A 14,780-nucleotide genomic window follows, 5' to 3' on the forward strand; every position below is an offset into this window, starting at 1 on the left:
TTTCATCTTCTGGCCTAAAGGCATTTCTCTCATCTTCCCCAATGCTTCCAGAATAGCACTGGCAACACTTGACATCAACTCTTAAGTCTAGACAGATTTCAAGCATGTCAGGGGCCAGAGCAGAGCAGAAAAGACAAATATTCAACCTCCCAGGCTTTGTTAGCCAAGGCTAGATTTGGGGCTGGGCTTTGCTGGCTCCTCCACACCCACCCATGTTGACTCCAAGTGGCAAGGGCTCAAAATCCTCTCCCTAAGAAGTCAAATGGAGGTCAAGTGTGTATGAGGGGCCAGGCACCAGTCTAGGGGTGGGAGATATACCACAATGTCCCAAAGAAACTTGGAACCTGTAAGGCATAAGCAAGGGGAGAAACTGAGGCCTAGTGACTTGCTTGCTTACTTGCTTGTCTGTGTCGCCAAAGAGATGGTTAGCTGTGTGGGAGGCAGGGACTAGAAAGTGTCTGGCCATTAATAACCTGGGTACACCCTGGTCAGAAAGAAAGCATTTCCTGTATGAGCCTGTCAATCACCAGGACTGGCAGCTATGATGGATACACAAGTGCCACCCAAGTCAGGTTCCATTATACAGTAAATCTTCAGCCCAGGTTAGGGCTCCACTTCCTGTTGTGTGACCTTGGGTATGACCTTGGTCAAAACACTTCCCCTTAAAGGAATCAATTTTGTTTTCCTACACTATAAGCAAAAGGTCTCTACCCTGTGGGAGTTCTGATTAGAAACCACTCATCACCCCTTAACAGTCAAAAATACAGCTCAGCCCAGCAGCACCAGTGGCTCATGCCTTTAAGCTTAGCTACTCAAGAGGCAGAGATTAGGATTGAGGTTCCACATCTGCGCTGGCAAATAGTTCCCAGACCCCATCTCAAAAAAACCCATCACAAAAAAAGGACTGTTGGAGTGGCTCAAGGTGTAGGCCCTTAGTTCAAGCCCCAGTACTACCAAAAAAAAAAAAAAAAAAAAAAAAGCACAGCTCAATCCATTGGGGTGGACTACATACACAGTAAGGTGAATTACTGTTTTCCAGAGGGATCCCAGTGGGCCATGAAGGGCCAAATATGTAAGTTTAAGAAATTTTTTTGGACTGGAGGCATGGCTCGAGTGGTAGAGCAGGAGGCCCTGAGTTCAATCCCCAGTACCCTGGGTCTCACTATGTAGCCCAGGCTGGCCTCCTTCAATTTTGCTGCCTCAGCATCCATGGTGCTGGGATTACAGTTGTACACCACCACGCCTGGTTTGGGATTAAGTTTTCATTTAGTCACCATTGACAATGCTAACAGCAGCACTTCCTGTTAGGTGTTGTTCTCTACAGCTCATCCCTCCTAATAAACTGATGAAAAGGAACCTATTATCAGCACCATTTAAAAATTTTTATTTGCATAAATTGTACCAAAAAGTTTCATTGTGATATTTACGACATGCACAGAATGTACTTTGATCAAATTCATCCCATCTATATTACTTTCTTAACCATCCTCCCTCCTCTTTAACAAGTGCTCAGTGGCTTTACACACGGTAATCCTACTAACACACACCTCTCCCTTCAACCTCTCCTTTCCCATCATCAGCATATTAGAGATGAGAAATGGAGGCTCAGAGAAGTGATGTAAATGACAGGACATCACACAGCAACGCAGTGGACGCAAAAGCAGGATATAAACCAGGAGTTGAGTAGCTTGAATCAGGAACCTCTCTGGTCTCACAACTAAAAATTCAAAAAACGTATGCTTGGGCTAGCGGAGTGGCTGAAGTGGTCCTAGCAAGCGTGAGGTCCTAAGTTCAAAACCCAGTACCATCAAAACTCCCCCCAAAACACCAGTACCCTTAAGTAAATATTGTATCACCAAGAGTCCAGGATAAATGCTAAGATTTACAATACACAGATTAACCACTCATTTATTCCACACGCACTCATTATGCACCTACTGTGCGCACCAGGCTTCCTAGGGCCCTGGGGAGACAGAGAACTAAGAGACCAGACTCTGACCCCCTGGCTGTGCGCCCCGGATCCCCGGGTCCCCGGGCCCCCCGCGCCCCGCAGGGCACAGTGGGCGCTCACCGGCGATTCGTGCGCGAACGCGGGAGTCCGAGCGTCCCGCCGGCGAGGCGTTCCGGCCTGTTGGTGGCGGAAGCTGCCCCGACACCACCGAAGCCGCCGGGAATCTATCGGCGCCGCCCCGGTGAACACAGACTCAGGTGAGTGAGTGTCCAAGGTCCCCGCCTGTCGCCCCCAAGTCCCCATCGCCTTCCACCCTATTCGGACACGGCCTGACTCCTCCGCTGCGCCACCTCCGAGGAACCCCCCACCACCATCCTTGTCTCCGCTCTCTTTGAACCTTCGACACTCGCTTTGGGCGCGTCCTCCCGCCGGGCCACCGTCCCCCAAGGCACACTCTGAGCGCACTGCGTCCCCTCCCCAGGCGAGCCGGGCGAGGGTCCTGGGCGCGCGAAACCCTTGACCTTCCCTCCCACCACCAAGAGCCCGGCTCTCAGCAGGCAACAAACTGCACGCGAGCCGGTGCAGGCGCACCGCAAACCAGGGGTGGTTTAGAAGGACGGGGCGGGGCTAATGCGTAAGGAGCCCTCCTCGGAACGCGTGGCTTCCTATTGGCTATTTGGCCCGCCGCTCGGCCCCGCTGTGCGGTGGCTGGTTAGCCTAGGCGTGGGGGGCGGGGTGTACTTAAGCCCAGCCCCCGGTAAGGGCGGAGGGAAGAGGAGGAGGAGGAGGAAGAGGAGGAGGAGGAAGAGGAGGGGGGGCGGGACACAAAAATCTGCAAAGGTTTTTTTTTTTTCTTTTGCATTTAATTAAAAAAAAAATTTTTTTTTTTTTGCACACCCGAGGGGCGCTCCCCGGAGCGGGCGCGGGCCGGGGCGCGCGGGCCAGCGCGGAGTGGCGGCGGGCCTGGGCGCAGCTGAGCAGCCGCCATGCGATCAGGCAGTGCGCTGACCGGCCCGGCTGGCCGGCCCCTTCTGGGTCCTCCCTGTGCAGCCCGTGCGGGGCCGTCCCGGAGACCCCGCGCCGACGGCTGCTCAAACATCAGGGTGAGTTTCTCACAATGTAGCAATTTCTCTTTAAATCTCTTAACTCTCTCTACCTGCGAGTCGGGGCTGTGACAGGGCGCAAAAGCGAGGGGGGAGTGGGGGTTGGCGGCGAGGGTGTGTGTGGGGGGAGCCGGAGCCGGGGCCGAACCCACCCCCCCGACACTCACACTCTCAGCCCCCCAACCGGGGCGCAGCGCCCGCTGCTTTTTTTTTTTTTTTTTTGCCCGGCGCCCACCACCATCCGCACCCCCCCACCCCAGGTCTCTCCCGCCACCGCCGCCGCCCCGATTCTGCGGGGACCCCCCCATACACCGGCGCCCCTGCCTAAACCCGGCTCCGGGTGCCTCCCCGGCCCTCCCGTCGGCTGCCGGGGATACAATGGAGCGGCGGAGAAACGAGACCTAACGTTCCACGGGGGGAGGGGCGGGGACCCCCCCTCCGCCTCGGGGGACCCCCTCCTCTCGCCCTGCTCCTCTCCTTTAGGCGAAGACGAGGACAGTGGGGTACCGGGTGGTGATTTTCCGGCCGGAGGCGGCGAGCCTCCATCTCCCCCTGTCGCCCGTCCCCTGCGCGCCCCCTCCCCAAATCCGTCCCGGGAGGTGCCGGGGAGAAACAGGGCTTCGGCAAGCTGGGGACGGATGGATGGGGAAGGAGGCCACTGGGTCTCCCCCTCCCCACTGCCCCTAAACAATGAACGGAGTTGACTTGGCCCCCCAAGCCCCAGCAATGAACGAGATTGACCCCTGCCCCCCAGTTGGCTGGTCCCCGAGAAGGGGACGTTACTGGGGGCAGGGGAGCCTTACTCCTGTCACCTCCTCGAGGTTCGGAGCGGGCCCCCGGTCTCCACCCCGTCGCCCAGGGAATGGGAGGCACCAGGCCCAACCCGGGCACCGCGCTCGGGTGGTGACCTTTAGACAAAGGCAGCCCTTTCCCCGGGGTGAGCCCGGACGAGCTGGGCCCGCGGCCTCCCCGGACCCCTCCTCGGGCACCGGAGGGAGGGATGGAGGAGGAGGGCGGAGGGATGGAGCCATCTGGTTTTCCCATCTCTGGCTGCCCCTCGGCCGCTTCCCCGGCTCCTGTCACGGGCGGCGGCCGGGAGACAAGGGACCAGGGCTACCCAGGCCTTGGTCCACCGCCAGCCCGGAGGACCGGGCGTGGAGCCGCGCGGGAGGGCGCGGGCTCGGGCTCGGGCTCGGGCGCGGGCGCCAGCAGTGATTGGAAGGCACGGTGGCTCCTTCCTCTCCGCGCCCCTTTGTTTTGCTTTGTGGTTCTGAGCAGCTGAACCTCCCAGGAGGTGGGGTCAGAGGCCGCCGTGTCAGCTCTCCAAGGGGAAGTCCTGGTGACAGCTCCCAGCCCTGTGGTGTCCCCAGCCGTTGGTGCCCAGCCTAGGGTCCACACTCTCAATCCTTTTTGTCACCCTCCTTGTCATAGTGTAGTATGTGGGGCGTTTGCATTTGCCTTGCACCCCTTATGAGTGCACTTGTTAGGGAAACGGAACGCTCCAGACTCCAGGCCTGAGATTCACCGTGGGCTTTCAGGTTTCACCCTCTTCTTGTATTTGGGCTGGGAGTGGGGACTCTTTCAACTCTGGCCCCCGCCTCCAGATGGGAAAATGAGAGATGGACAGCTCAGGGACCACCCTTTTCCCCTGCCCTTATGGGATTTCCGGGACATGTTTATCTCCACTGCCTTCCCCCCTACCTCCACCTCTCCTAGAAGCCGGAAGTAACAACATCTTTCTACCTAGGGAGTGTTGGGGATTGGCTACTGCTAAGTGCATAAGTGCATTACAGGCTGGCAGCTATCCCAAGAAGGAACTGGAAGTGGAGACTGTTACTGTTCCCATTTTCCAGGCAGGTTCATTGAGGCCCAGAGAGGTTAAGGGACTTTCTTTCCTAGGGTCACACAGCCCTGGGTCACACTGAGCTGCACTTGAAAACTACTTAGAGTCTCTCCAACCTAGCTCAAAACTGTTAGGCTGTCTGTGTCTCTTTTATGGCACTTTGTCCCTTTGACTTCAGTGGACCTGGGTCTCCTGGAAGGAGCTGCTAATATCTGCAAGCCCCCGCACCCCCACTGATATAGGGAATGGTCAAGGAGCAGCCAGAAGTGGGCAAAAGTGGGGTCATTTTGCCAGTGCCTGGACCAGAGCCCAGAGCTGGAGTGGACCAGGAAGGGCAGGGGGAATCTGACTAGGTGGGGACTGAGGACTCCCTGTCATCCTCCCCCATGCTCACCTAAGCTTCTGGCTTGTCACATAGCCTTGCCAAGAGAATTGCTGAACTGATTGGGACTGTCCTTGTTGTCATCTTTGTTCCTCTGCCTGTGACCTGTTGTCACTCTGTGACCACCAGATGCAGCTGGTGGAGGACTTGTGTCTGGGACCCACCATTGTAACCTTAGGCAGACCGTTCTGCTTGGCCCTGTGTCCTCACCTGTACACAGGGATAATTACAGTTTCTTTCACTGACCTGAGGTGGAATTGTATTTTGTTGTGGAGCTTGTCATGTGAGTGTCCAGAGGTGTGTGGGCGGGTGTGGGTACTCAGGTGAATAGAAGAGGCCTCTGGCCCACAGGTCCCTGGGGTGGGGCTGGGAGCCACCTCTACAGAGGGACTAGCCCTGGATGACCATTTAGCCTTGGGGCCATGTCCCTCACTCCTTGAGGGGAGCGATGCTGGTGATACACTTAGAAGCAAACAGAGGATGGCTGTTCCAAGGCTGAGCTGGGATGGGCCAGGCTGCAGGTTCTATTGGGGAGAGGGCTTCATTGTTGTCAACAGGACTGGAGGGAGTGGGTCTGATCCCAGGCACTTTATCGGGCCTGGCTCCTTGATGCTGCTTGGCGAGATGACAGGCATAAGTCATCCTCACCTTGGGGGGGTGGGTCCCAGGAGGAGAGGGTCTGTTGGGAACACAGTCTAAGGAGGTCCAGTGTTTCCTGAAGGGAGGGACTAATTTGGGGGGAGGTGGGAGAAGCTGGAGTAATGCCCAGAGGGGGCAGTTCTGCACCGTGCCCATCACCAACTGACTTCCCGTCAGTCTCCAGGGTCTTGGTTCCCTGGGATATGGGGTCTGCCTTAGAGGGTCAGCACCAAGCCTTGGGGCCTTGTGGGATTGGGGAGGGGAGGAGGTCGGGGAGCATGTGTGGGATTTCTCAGCCCCAGGAGTGAGCAGCCGCCATTCCCCCCTCTACACACACACACTCTAGCAGGGCTGTCTTGACTCCTGGTCTCAAGAATGCGGAGGGCTGCTGGTGGGGAAGTTAATTGGAAACAGGAAAACATGACATTCCTTCCAGGCCTGGGAAGCAACAGGAGCTGCCTTTTCCCTCTCCCACCATGCAGGGGGCGGGGTGGGGCATGGCTATCTTGTCATGGCGTTTTGGGGGTCTCCTGCCTGACCAGACACCCTCACTCTTAGTGGACAACGCACAGGCGTAGAGCTATGTGCCCATCCTGCACACAGTGCCCTCCTCCCCCACTTAGTCCCCCTTCCTCTCCTTCTGGAGTTTTGTCCCTGCTCTTGCCTGAGTTCGCTCCCTGGGGCACCATGGGAAGCATTTGGGCGAATGGTGTCCCCCACACCCAGGAGTCCCCCTCTTCCTTCTCTCACACTCCCCCAGTTCCTCCTGCAGCACCTCCATTCACGTCTTGGGGCTTGTCCCAGTTGACTGAAGCCTTTGTGTCTCAGACACATGAAGTTTCTACTTTGGTGACAATTAAGTTTTGTGTATAAGGGGATATACTCATGGGGGTTGGTGGCTTGAGGCAGAGGAAGCATTGTTCCCAATTAAACCTCCTGAGGGCCTACTGTGTGCCAGGGCCCTGGACCCCGCCTAGCAGGAGGAGGAGAGAAACACTGAACTAGCTGCAGAACTTGATTAATTCTGCCTGGGTGGCCTGAGCCACCCCCAAGGAAGAAACCACTTCTTTCCCTCTCTCTGCTTCACTCTTTTTCTTTTTTTCCTTAAGTGGTACATACTCATGGGACAAATTTAAAATACCAGAGACACAAAGTTCCCTCCCCACATCCCTGGTTCCCTGACTCTCCTCCCCAGGGATCACTCTTTAGCTCTGAGGTTCTCTGCCTGTACATTCGGATGAGGATGTGTGTCTTCCAAAGAAGAGACTTTGCAAAGATGGTAACGTGCCCTCCCCTTGTTCTGTGTATTGCTTTTTTCACCCCCATCTCCCTGAGAGACCCTGAATGTGGACCTTCATCTTTTTCTTGGCTTCGTTGTATTCCGTCAGCTGAACAGAGCTCAGTTCCTATCACAGATGTGGAGGTATTTGAAAGGCACTTGCAGAGCACAGGCACGGGTCCACATGTCTTGCTGGAAAGTGAGTGGGCCTGGTCATGGGTGCTGGGGAGTGGGCTTGAGATTCAATTTTTGTTTTAAGACAAGGTCTTACTATGTAGACCAGACTGGCCTCGAACTCGTGATCCTCCTGCATGCTGGGACTACAGGTGTGCACCACTGCACCTGGATTTGTCACTTTATGGTTTAGAAGCACCTCTGATGCTGGACCTGGAAGGAAGTTGATCTGTCCTGGTCAGTGTCATCCAACCTACCTGCTGGACTACATGATCAGACTCCCCTGTCTTTGCCTCTGGTGACTTTGCTTCTTCCTGCCTGTGACTTGTATCATGTGCTTACCACTTGGTGCAGAGGTCAGGAGTGTGATGCTGGAACCCGGCTGTCAGTCAAATCCAGCTCTGCTGCTTGCTGGCTGAGTGTCTGAGGCAAAGGGCTTGCTGGCTTTGGGCCTCTAATGAATGGGTTCATCTCAGTCAGGTGGTGGGGAGGGTAAGTAATGCTGGTGAAGGGCATAGGTAGCCTTGGCAGTTTGTGTCACTGTGGTGTGTCTGTCGTAGGCAGTTCTCCTTCCTGGGGGCAGTGGACTGTGAACCCGGATGAGGCAGGCACCGGATAAAATGCTGGCTTCCACACATTTCTTTTTCATAAGTTTCTTTTTTTTTCATTTTTTTTTTCTGCTGCATAGGGTTTGAATTTAGGGCTTGGCACTTGCTAGGCAGGTGCTCAACCACTGAACCACACCCCCAGCCCTTTTTGTTTTATTTGCTTTAATTATTTTTCAGATAAGTTTTCATATTGGCCTAAAACCGTGATCCTTCTATCTCTCCTTCCTAGTAGCTGGGATTATAGAAATGCACCACCACATCTGGGCTACAAGAAATCCCTTCTTGCATCAGTTTCTTTGTCTATAAAATGGGCCTGTGATGCCTTAAGAGTTAGTGCTTGCTATGATAGCCAAGCCAAGCACTGCTCTCCCAAGCTGAGCCTGCAACCACTCGACTTCCAGGAGTTAGCAAATGACATGCAGGTATTTTCTCTATGATCACTGCCCTCCCGTGGGACCCAGGCCCACTCCTCCACTGTGAAAGCTCCCCACTGTCTTCTGGAAAGGCCCAGGAAACCCATCGCTTGCTCACTAAACTGCCTGGCAGGTGAAGGCACACAGCAGGCTGCTCCCACATTGGGCGCGGACAGGGCTTCTCACCTGGAAAAATGGGCATGAGGGGACATGCCTCCAGCCTGCTCACAGAAGTTCAGTGTCTCACACAGTGCCTGGAATGTAGCAAGCCACAGATGTGTCACTGGCTGTAATTGTTATTAAGGAGCAAAGCCTCCCATGGGACTAGATAGTTGAGTCCTCATTGCTTTCCCCTAAAACCCTAGGTAATCAAGGTTGGCATTTAATTCAGTTAGTTAGTGTTTGGCAGCACTGGGGTTTGAACTCCACGCCTTGCTTGCTAGGCAGGCGCTCTACCACTTGAGCCATACTCCCAGCCCTCCTGGTTTTAGTTTATTTTTCAGACAGGGTCTCATGCTTTTCCCAGGCTGGCTTTGGACCACAATTCTCCTACCTCTGACTCCCAGGTAGCTGGGTTACAGGTGTGCACCATCACTCCCAGCCCTTATTTGTTTTTGAGATGCTGGGGATGGAACCCAGGGCCTTGGCACAAGCTAGGCACACACTGTGTCACAGTTCTACTCCCAGCCCCTAGTGCTGGCATTTTATTTTATTTATTTATTTTTGTGTGTGTGTGGTACTGGAGTTTGAACTCGGGGCCTCATGCTTGCTGGACAGGTGCTCTACCACCAGCCCTTTTTTGCATTTGATATTTTTGAGATAGGGTCTCACTTTTATTTTGGTTGGGCCGGCCTCTAGCCACTATTGTCTTGATCTCTACCTCCTGAGTAACTGGGATTACAGGTGTGAGCCATGGAACCCTGCTAGCATTGGCATTTTAAATGGAAGGTGACAGCCAGGACAATGAAATAAGCATTGAGCCTCAGTTTCCTCTTCTGTAACAACTTGACTGGGACTGACCTTGAGGCTAGAGTGTCTGAAGATGCAGGTAGCTTGTAGCACTGGCCTGGCTCTGAAGGTGGCTTCCCTGGAGACTCATTTTGTTATTATTATTTTAACTTTTTATTAGGCATATTTCAAAGCACCCACCTAAAGTTGTGAGAATAGCAGAGCCAGCCCCTGTTGAAGCACTAGCCACTCTTGGAGCAATTCTCTACTCAGCTTTTTTGGTCTGATTATTCGTGTTTTTTGTGGGTTTTTGGGGGGCAGTACTGGGATTTGAATTCAGGACCTTGGACTTGCTAGACAGGTGCTCTTCCACTTGAACCACACCTCCAGCCTTTTTGTTTTGTTTTGTTTGCTTGTTTGTTTTGTGGTGCTGGGAACAGAACCCAGGGCGAACCATGTCACTAGATCTTTTGTTTGAATTTTGTTTTGAGACTGAGTCTCCCTGAGTGGGCCAGACTGGCCTTGAACTCTCCCTCCTTCCTGATCTCCCTGAGTAGCTGGGATTACAGATTGGTACCACCATGCTTGACTGTTAGTAGTGTTATGATTTCTGGGATCCAGAGTCAGTTTTACCACTTCCAGGGTCTGGCATATTCTGTGTTCTGTGAGGAGCCCGTTTCACACCTGGGGGAAACTGAGGCAGCAAGGCATGAGCTTGTCTTTTCTCTGCATTTCTGTCTTTGGGACATTGGAGACTTCTCTGTCTTGGCCACATCAGGCCTCACACCATGGGGGCTGTTACAAAGCACACAGGTTTGGGGATTCATGCCTGCGTGCCTGCAGTGTAGTGTGCAAGTTCCTGTGATCTGGGCAGAAATCACCCCTTTAATAGGAAGCCGGAGAAGTGGGGCTTGGAGCCCATCCCCTGACCCATGGGATGGGTCCATTGGGAGTTTCAGAGCAGGTAGGGTGTCTGTGGAGAATGCCCACTGTGTCAGCTGCCTAGGTTGGCCTCCTTCTTATTGAATGCAGTTAAGTGAAACCGAATAAGGGGACGTGTGTGCACGTGTGCTTGTGTGTGTGTGTGTGTAAAATGTGCTATGAGACTTGCCTGAGGACTTGGCAGGTCTTTGCTCCTCAGCCCCTAGGCAGATCACAGGAATAAGCAGTGTTTCTTTCAGGAACCTTACTGTTTGGCTGGGGAGTGTAACTCAGGAGTATAGTGCTTGCCTAGCATGCACTAGGCCCTCAAAATCTGCATAGCCCAGTGTCCCAGGCTACCTGCAGACAAAGCTTCATGGGGCCACCTTCTCAGTGCTCTGAAGGTGCCTGTTGGCCACTATATGGTGCAGGACAGGCAAGTTTCCTCAGCCCCTGCCTCACCAGGAGACTGTGACAATTTCTCTCCTACGTTTCACGCAGCATGCTCAGCGCCCTGAGTGCTCAGTCTCCCAGACAGGCGGCAGGTCTTGAGGAGCCTCCCCTTTACCTAGCAAGCCTTCCCCTCACCATGCCAGCCACATTTGTCTCCCGAGAATGTGTTCAGTGACCTCCTGCACATCCCTTCTCGTAGCACATTTTACACACACACACACACACACACACACCCTTATTCAGTTTCACTTAACCTCATTCAATAAGAAGGATGAATATAGTAAAATAAGCCAGGTGTGGTGACTCGTGCCTGTAATCCAAGCCTTCAGGAGAATCTGGAGTTCAAAGTCAGTGTAGGCTATATAATCAGACCCTGTCTCAAAACAAAAAGGAAAACAGAAATGAGACATTTTGAGACATAGAGAAAGCATGTTCCCACAACTCCTTTCATAGTATGTTGTTGTATTTGTTCTTTTTTTTGGGGGGGGTGTCATTAATGGAATTTGAACTCAAGGCCTCATGCATGCTAAGCAGAGTGCTCTACCACTTGAGCCACTCTTCTGGTCCTAATTGTTCTATTTTCATATTAGCAGTTAGTCTACTGTGCCTAATTTATAAGTTAAACTTTATCATAGGTATGTATATGTAGGGAAAAACACAGCAGAAATAGGATCTGATACTACCTGTGGTTTCAGATAACCACTGGAGGTCTTAGAACGACCTCCCTTCACATAACGGGACTGCTGCGTATTTTTTCCCTTTCAGTCCTTTCTCACTGACATGTAATTTATTATTGTATTTTTTGTGGTACTGGGTTTTGAACCCAGGGCTTAGTGTTAGTCCATGTGCTCCATCCCTTCAGCCACCCCACCAGATCATGTAATTTAAATATAACAAAATGGACATAGTTCAAGCCTGTCTTTCAGTCAGCGAGTGGTAATGTATTGTTTTGCAGTACTGGGGAAGGAACCCAGGGCTACATCTTATGTTATGCCTTCAACCCTTTTTGTTTATTTTTTATGGTTTTTTTTTTTTTTTTTTTGCGGTGCTGGGGCTTGAACTCAGGGCTTTCACCTTGAGCCACTTCATCAGCAATATTTTGTCATGGGTTTTTCAAGATAGGGTCTCTCGAACTATTTGCCTGGGTTGGCCTCAAACTATGATCCTCCTGATCTCTGCCTCCTGAGTAGCTAGGATTATAGGCATGATCCACCGGTGCCTGGCTCTGATTTGGTGTTATTTTTGAGACAGGGTCTCTCTATGTAGCACAGGCTGACTTTGAACTTTCAGTCCCTGATTCTACCTCCTCAGTGCTGGAATTACAGGTGTGTACCACCATGCCCGATTCTCAGCGATTCTTGACCAGTGTGAGCACCTGTGCAATTTGCACCACACCAAGATACAGCATGTTCTTGTCACCATTCCTGGTCAGCATCCTTCCAGAAGCCGTCCCTGGTGGATACATGTTGCCAGTGGACAGCACGTAGTCCTTTGGTTGACACCTGCAGCCCAGCCTCTGTCTTTGGAGACCCTGCAGCTGTGGGTCAGGAGTGCCTTCCTCTGATAGTCTTCCTCCCCCGGCCCTGACGCTGGTCCTCTTTCCCTTGGCCCTCGAAGTTTCAGCAACCTGCTGCTTCTCCCCTGGGAACCCTTCCCAGGCCCCAGGCCCCCCATCTGCAAGAGGGGCTTCTGGATTGCCTTCTGGCCCTGGCAACCCCTGAGTGCTTATTCGGTCTCTCCTGAGGATTTCTTCCAGCCTTTCTTCTCTTTCTCTCTCTCTCTCTCTCTCTTAACTCTAAACTGCAGGAGATGACAAACAAGGACTATGTTCCCTGAGTTCTCAACTCTTGGTGCACAGTAAGCAGTCCTTAGATGTTTGTTGAGTGAATGAATGATGGACATATCCCAGAGGTGGAGAAGGAGGACCAGAGAACCTATGTTGGAATCCCTCAGTTTCTTAAAAAGTGCCTTTCGTGCTTCCAGATGACCAGAGGTGTTTATAATTTTGTTTTGTTTTTTGCAGTGCTAAGGTTTGAACCCAGGGCCTCATACATGTTAGGTAATCACGCTACTACTTAACCCACACCTGTAGCGCTTTCATTTGTGTTTTGTTTTTGAAATGGAGTCTTATTAACTTTGTCTTAACTGGGCTAGAACTTGTAATGCTTCCCCGTTTGCCTCCTGAGTAGCTGGGATTACACATGTGTGCTACTACACTCAGCCAGAGGTGTTTGTTGTGTTTGTAAAAACTCTCCTCCCATCCCTGCCCAGACCCTGCTGCTGGGTATCAGCAGTGTCATCAAGCCTGACCCTGTGCAGGTCTGTGCAGGTAGCCCACCCCTCCTTGTCCTTGGCTCTTCCTGCAGCAGCAACACCGCCCTGTAAAGGCAGCCACCTGATTCTTTACTGTGACTTTGCCATCCTGGCCTCATTGGCCACCCCCCCCAGCGCCTTGGTGCCAGCCTGTAGTCTGGTACTTCCTCCCCCGTGTTGTTCATAGCAAGAAAAAATTAGGTCAATAAGGCAGGCCAGGACTGCTGGCCTTCCCACTGCTCTGTGGGGAAACTGAGACTTGATGCAGGTCAGGCATTACTTAGGGGGAGGGAAAGGTAAAAGCCAGACATAGCATATTTTGTCCACTGTAAGCATTTGTGACTATATGTATCCCAAACTTGGTAAACCGAGTCCTCTGCCATCTTTCCCTCTGACTTCTGTGTCCTTTCTGAATGCCTGCCCTGTGCCACCAAGACCCAAAGCTGTTTTGTGCAGGGCTGTGTTTTTATTTTAGACTTCTGTCTCCTTACCTGGATGAGCAGAATTCCCTGACATCAGTCCAGCCCTTGTCCCTTCCTGAGCACCTCTACTTCCATCCCTTTGTGTGTTGTGTGTTTTTATTTAGATTTTTAAGAAGCTGGGAGCCACGCTTCCATTTGTCAAAGGAAGACATTGAGCCAGCCAACTTCTGGGCCTAAATATCACATGGCCAGACTCCAGCAGAAGTGGGCGATAATTATTTAACTCAGTTCCTAACAAAATCTGCTTTAAAGATGTGTGTGTGTCAGGCAGTGTGGCACTTGCCTGTAATTCCAGCACTCAGGAGGCAGAGGCAGGAGACTTGAGAGCTCGAGGCCAGTCTGGGCCACACAGTGAGACCCTGTCTCAAAGGTAAAGCACAGAGCTGGGGGAGTGGCTCAAGCAGTAAGCGCGCCTGCCTAGCAAGCATGAGGCCCTGAGTTCAAACCCCAGTGCCACCAAAAAAAAAAAAGTAAAGCACAACAGCCAGGCGCTGGCATCTCACACCTGTAATCCTAACTATTCAGGAGGCAGAGATCAGGAGGATCACAGTTTGAAGGCAGCCTGGGCAAATAGTTTTCGAGACCCTATCTGGAAAAAAAATCTCTTGACAAAAACAGATCTGGTAGAGTGGCTCAAGGTGGAGGCCCTGAGTTTAAATGCCAGTATTACCAAAAAAAAAGGAAAAAAAGCAAAACAAAACAACCTATTATTTATGTCATCATGCACTATTAGAAACTATGTGTTAATGATCTGTGATAGGCGCATAAGAAGAGCGTATATATGTACCGTAGAGAAATGACCTCTGCTGAGCTTCCCAGCTCCCTTCCCACTCCATCTGCAACCTCCTAGCGCTCTGGTGCCTGCCTTGCCCTTTGTAGTGCCCTGGCACGTTGATTCCTTGTTATGGGGATTTTGCTAGATAGAAAGGCTGCTGCTTGGGGTGGAGGTTTGGCTCAAGCCGTGGAGCTCCTGCCTTGCAAGAGCAAAGTCCTGAGTTCAAACTCCTAGGCCACCAAAAAAAAAAAAAAAAAAAGTGAAGGCTATTACTCGTGTCTTCCCCCACTGGTGGGTCTAAGTGCCACCTTGTTGCTGCCTGTCCCTCTATTGTCTTCTGTTGCCCTTGCCTGCACTCCGTGGGACACTCTTAAAATTCTCCTCTAGGGGCTGGAGGTGTAGATCAGTGGTAGAGTGTGCTTGCATCCCATGCCAAGGCCCCAGGTTCTGTTCCCAGCACTGAAAAAAAATTTTTTTTGAAAAATTCTCTTAAGGT

The 14,780-nt window shown here is 52.3% G+C and overlaps 2 protein-coding genes across 3 annotated transcripts in view; one reads left to right on the forward strand and one right to left on the reverse strand.

Moving 5' to 3' along the window:
- Positions 1–1,360: 1,360 nt before the first annotated feature.
- Positions 1,361–2,939, reverse strand: LOC141417887 (uncharacterized). Its single transcript, XM_074057351.1, has 3 exons — positions 2,847–2,939; positions 2,072–2,578; positions 1,361–1,717 (listed from the first exon to the last, which is right to left on the reverse strand). Exons 1-3 carry the CDS (start codon positions 2,937–2,939, stop codon positions 1,712–1,714), a joined length of 606 nt encoding a protein of 201 aa, XP_073913452.1. The 3' UTR covers positions 1,361–1,711.
- Bicra (BRD4 interacting chromatin remodeling complex associated protein) overlaps positions 2,932–14,780 on the forward strand; it is a 65,226-nt gene continuing 53,377 nt past the window's right edge. For both annotated transcript variants that reach the window (XM_074057835.1, XM_074057836.1), the window contains exon 1: positions 2,932–3,054. The gene's annotated coding sequence lies outside the window, so the exon portion shown is untranslated. The remainder of the gene's footprint in view (positions 3,055–14,780) is intronic.

Source organism: Castor canadensis, chromosome 16 (assembly GCF_047511655.1).
Source record: "Castor canadensis chromosome 16, mCasCan1.hap1v2, whole genome shotgun sequence".
Classification (NCBI taxonomy): domain Eukaryota; kingdom Metazoa; phylum Chordata; class Mammalia; order Rodentia; family Castoridae; genus Castor; species Castor canadensis.

What these genes read in the sequence shown, in the direction of transcription:
- LOC141417887 (XM_074057351.1), bottom strand. Translation starts at nt 2,939, where the DNA reads ATGGCGGCTGCTCAGCTGCGCCCAGGCCCGCCGCCACTCCGCGCTGGC. An exon ending in CCGGGGAGCGCCCCTCGGGT is followed by an intron (nt 2,579 to 2,846) that starts GTGCAAAAAAAA and finishes CTTACGCATTAG; the next exon opens with CCCCGCCCCGTCCTTCTAAA.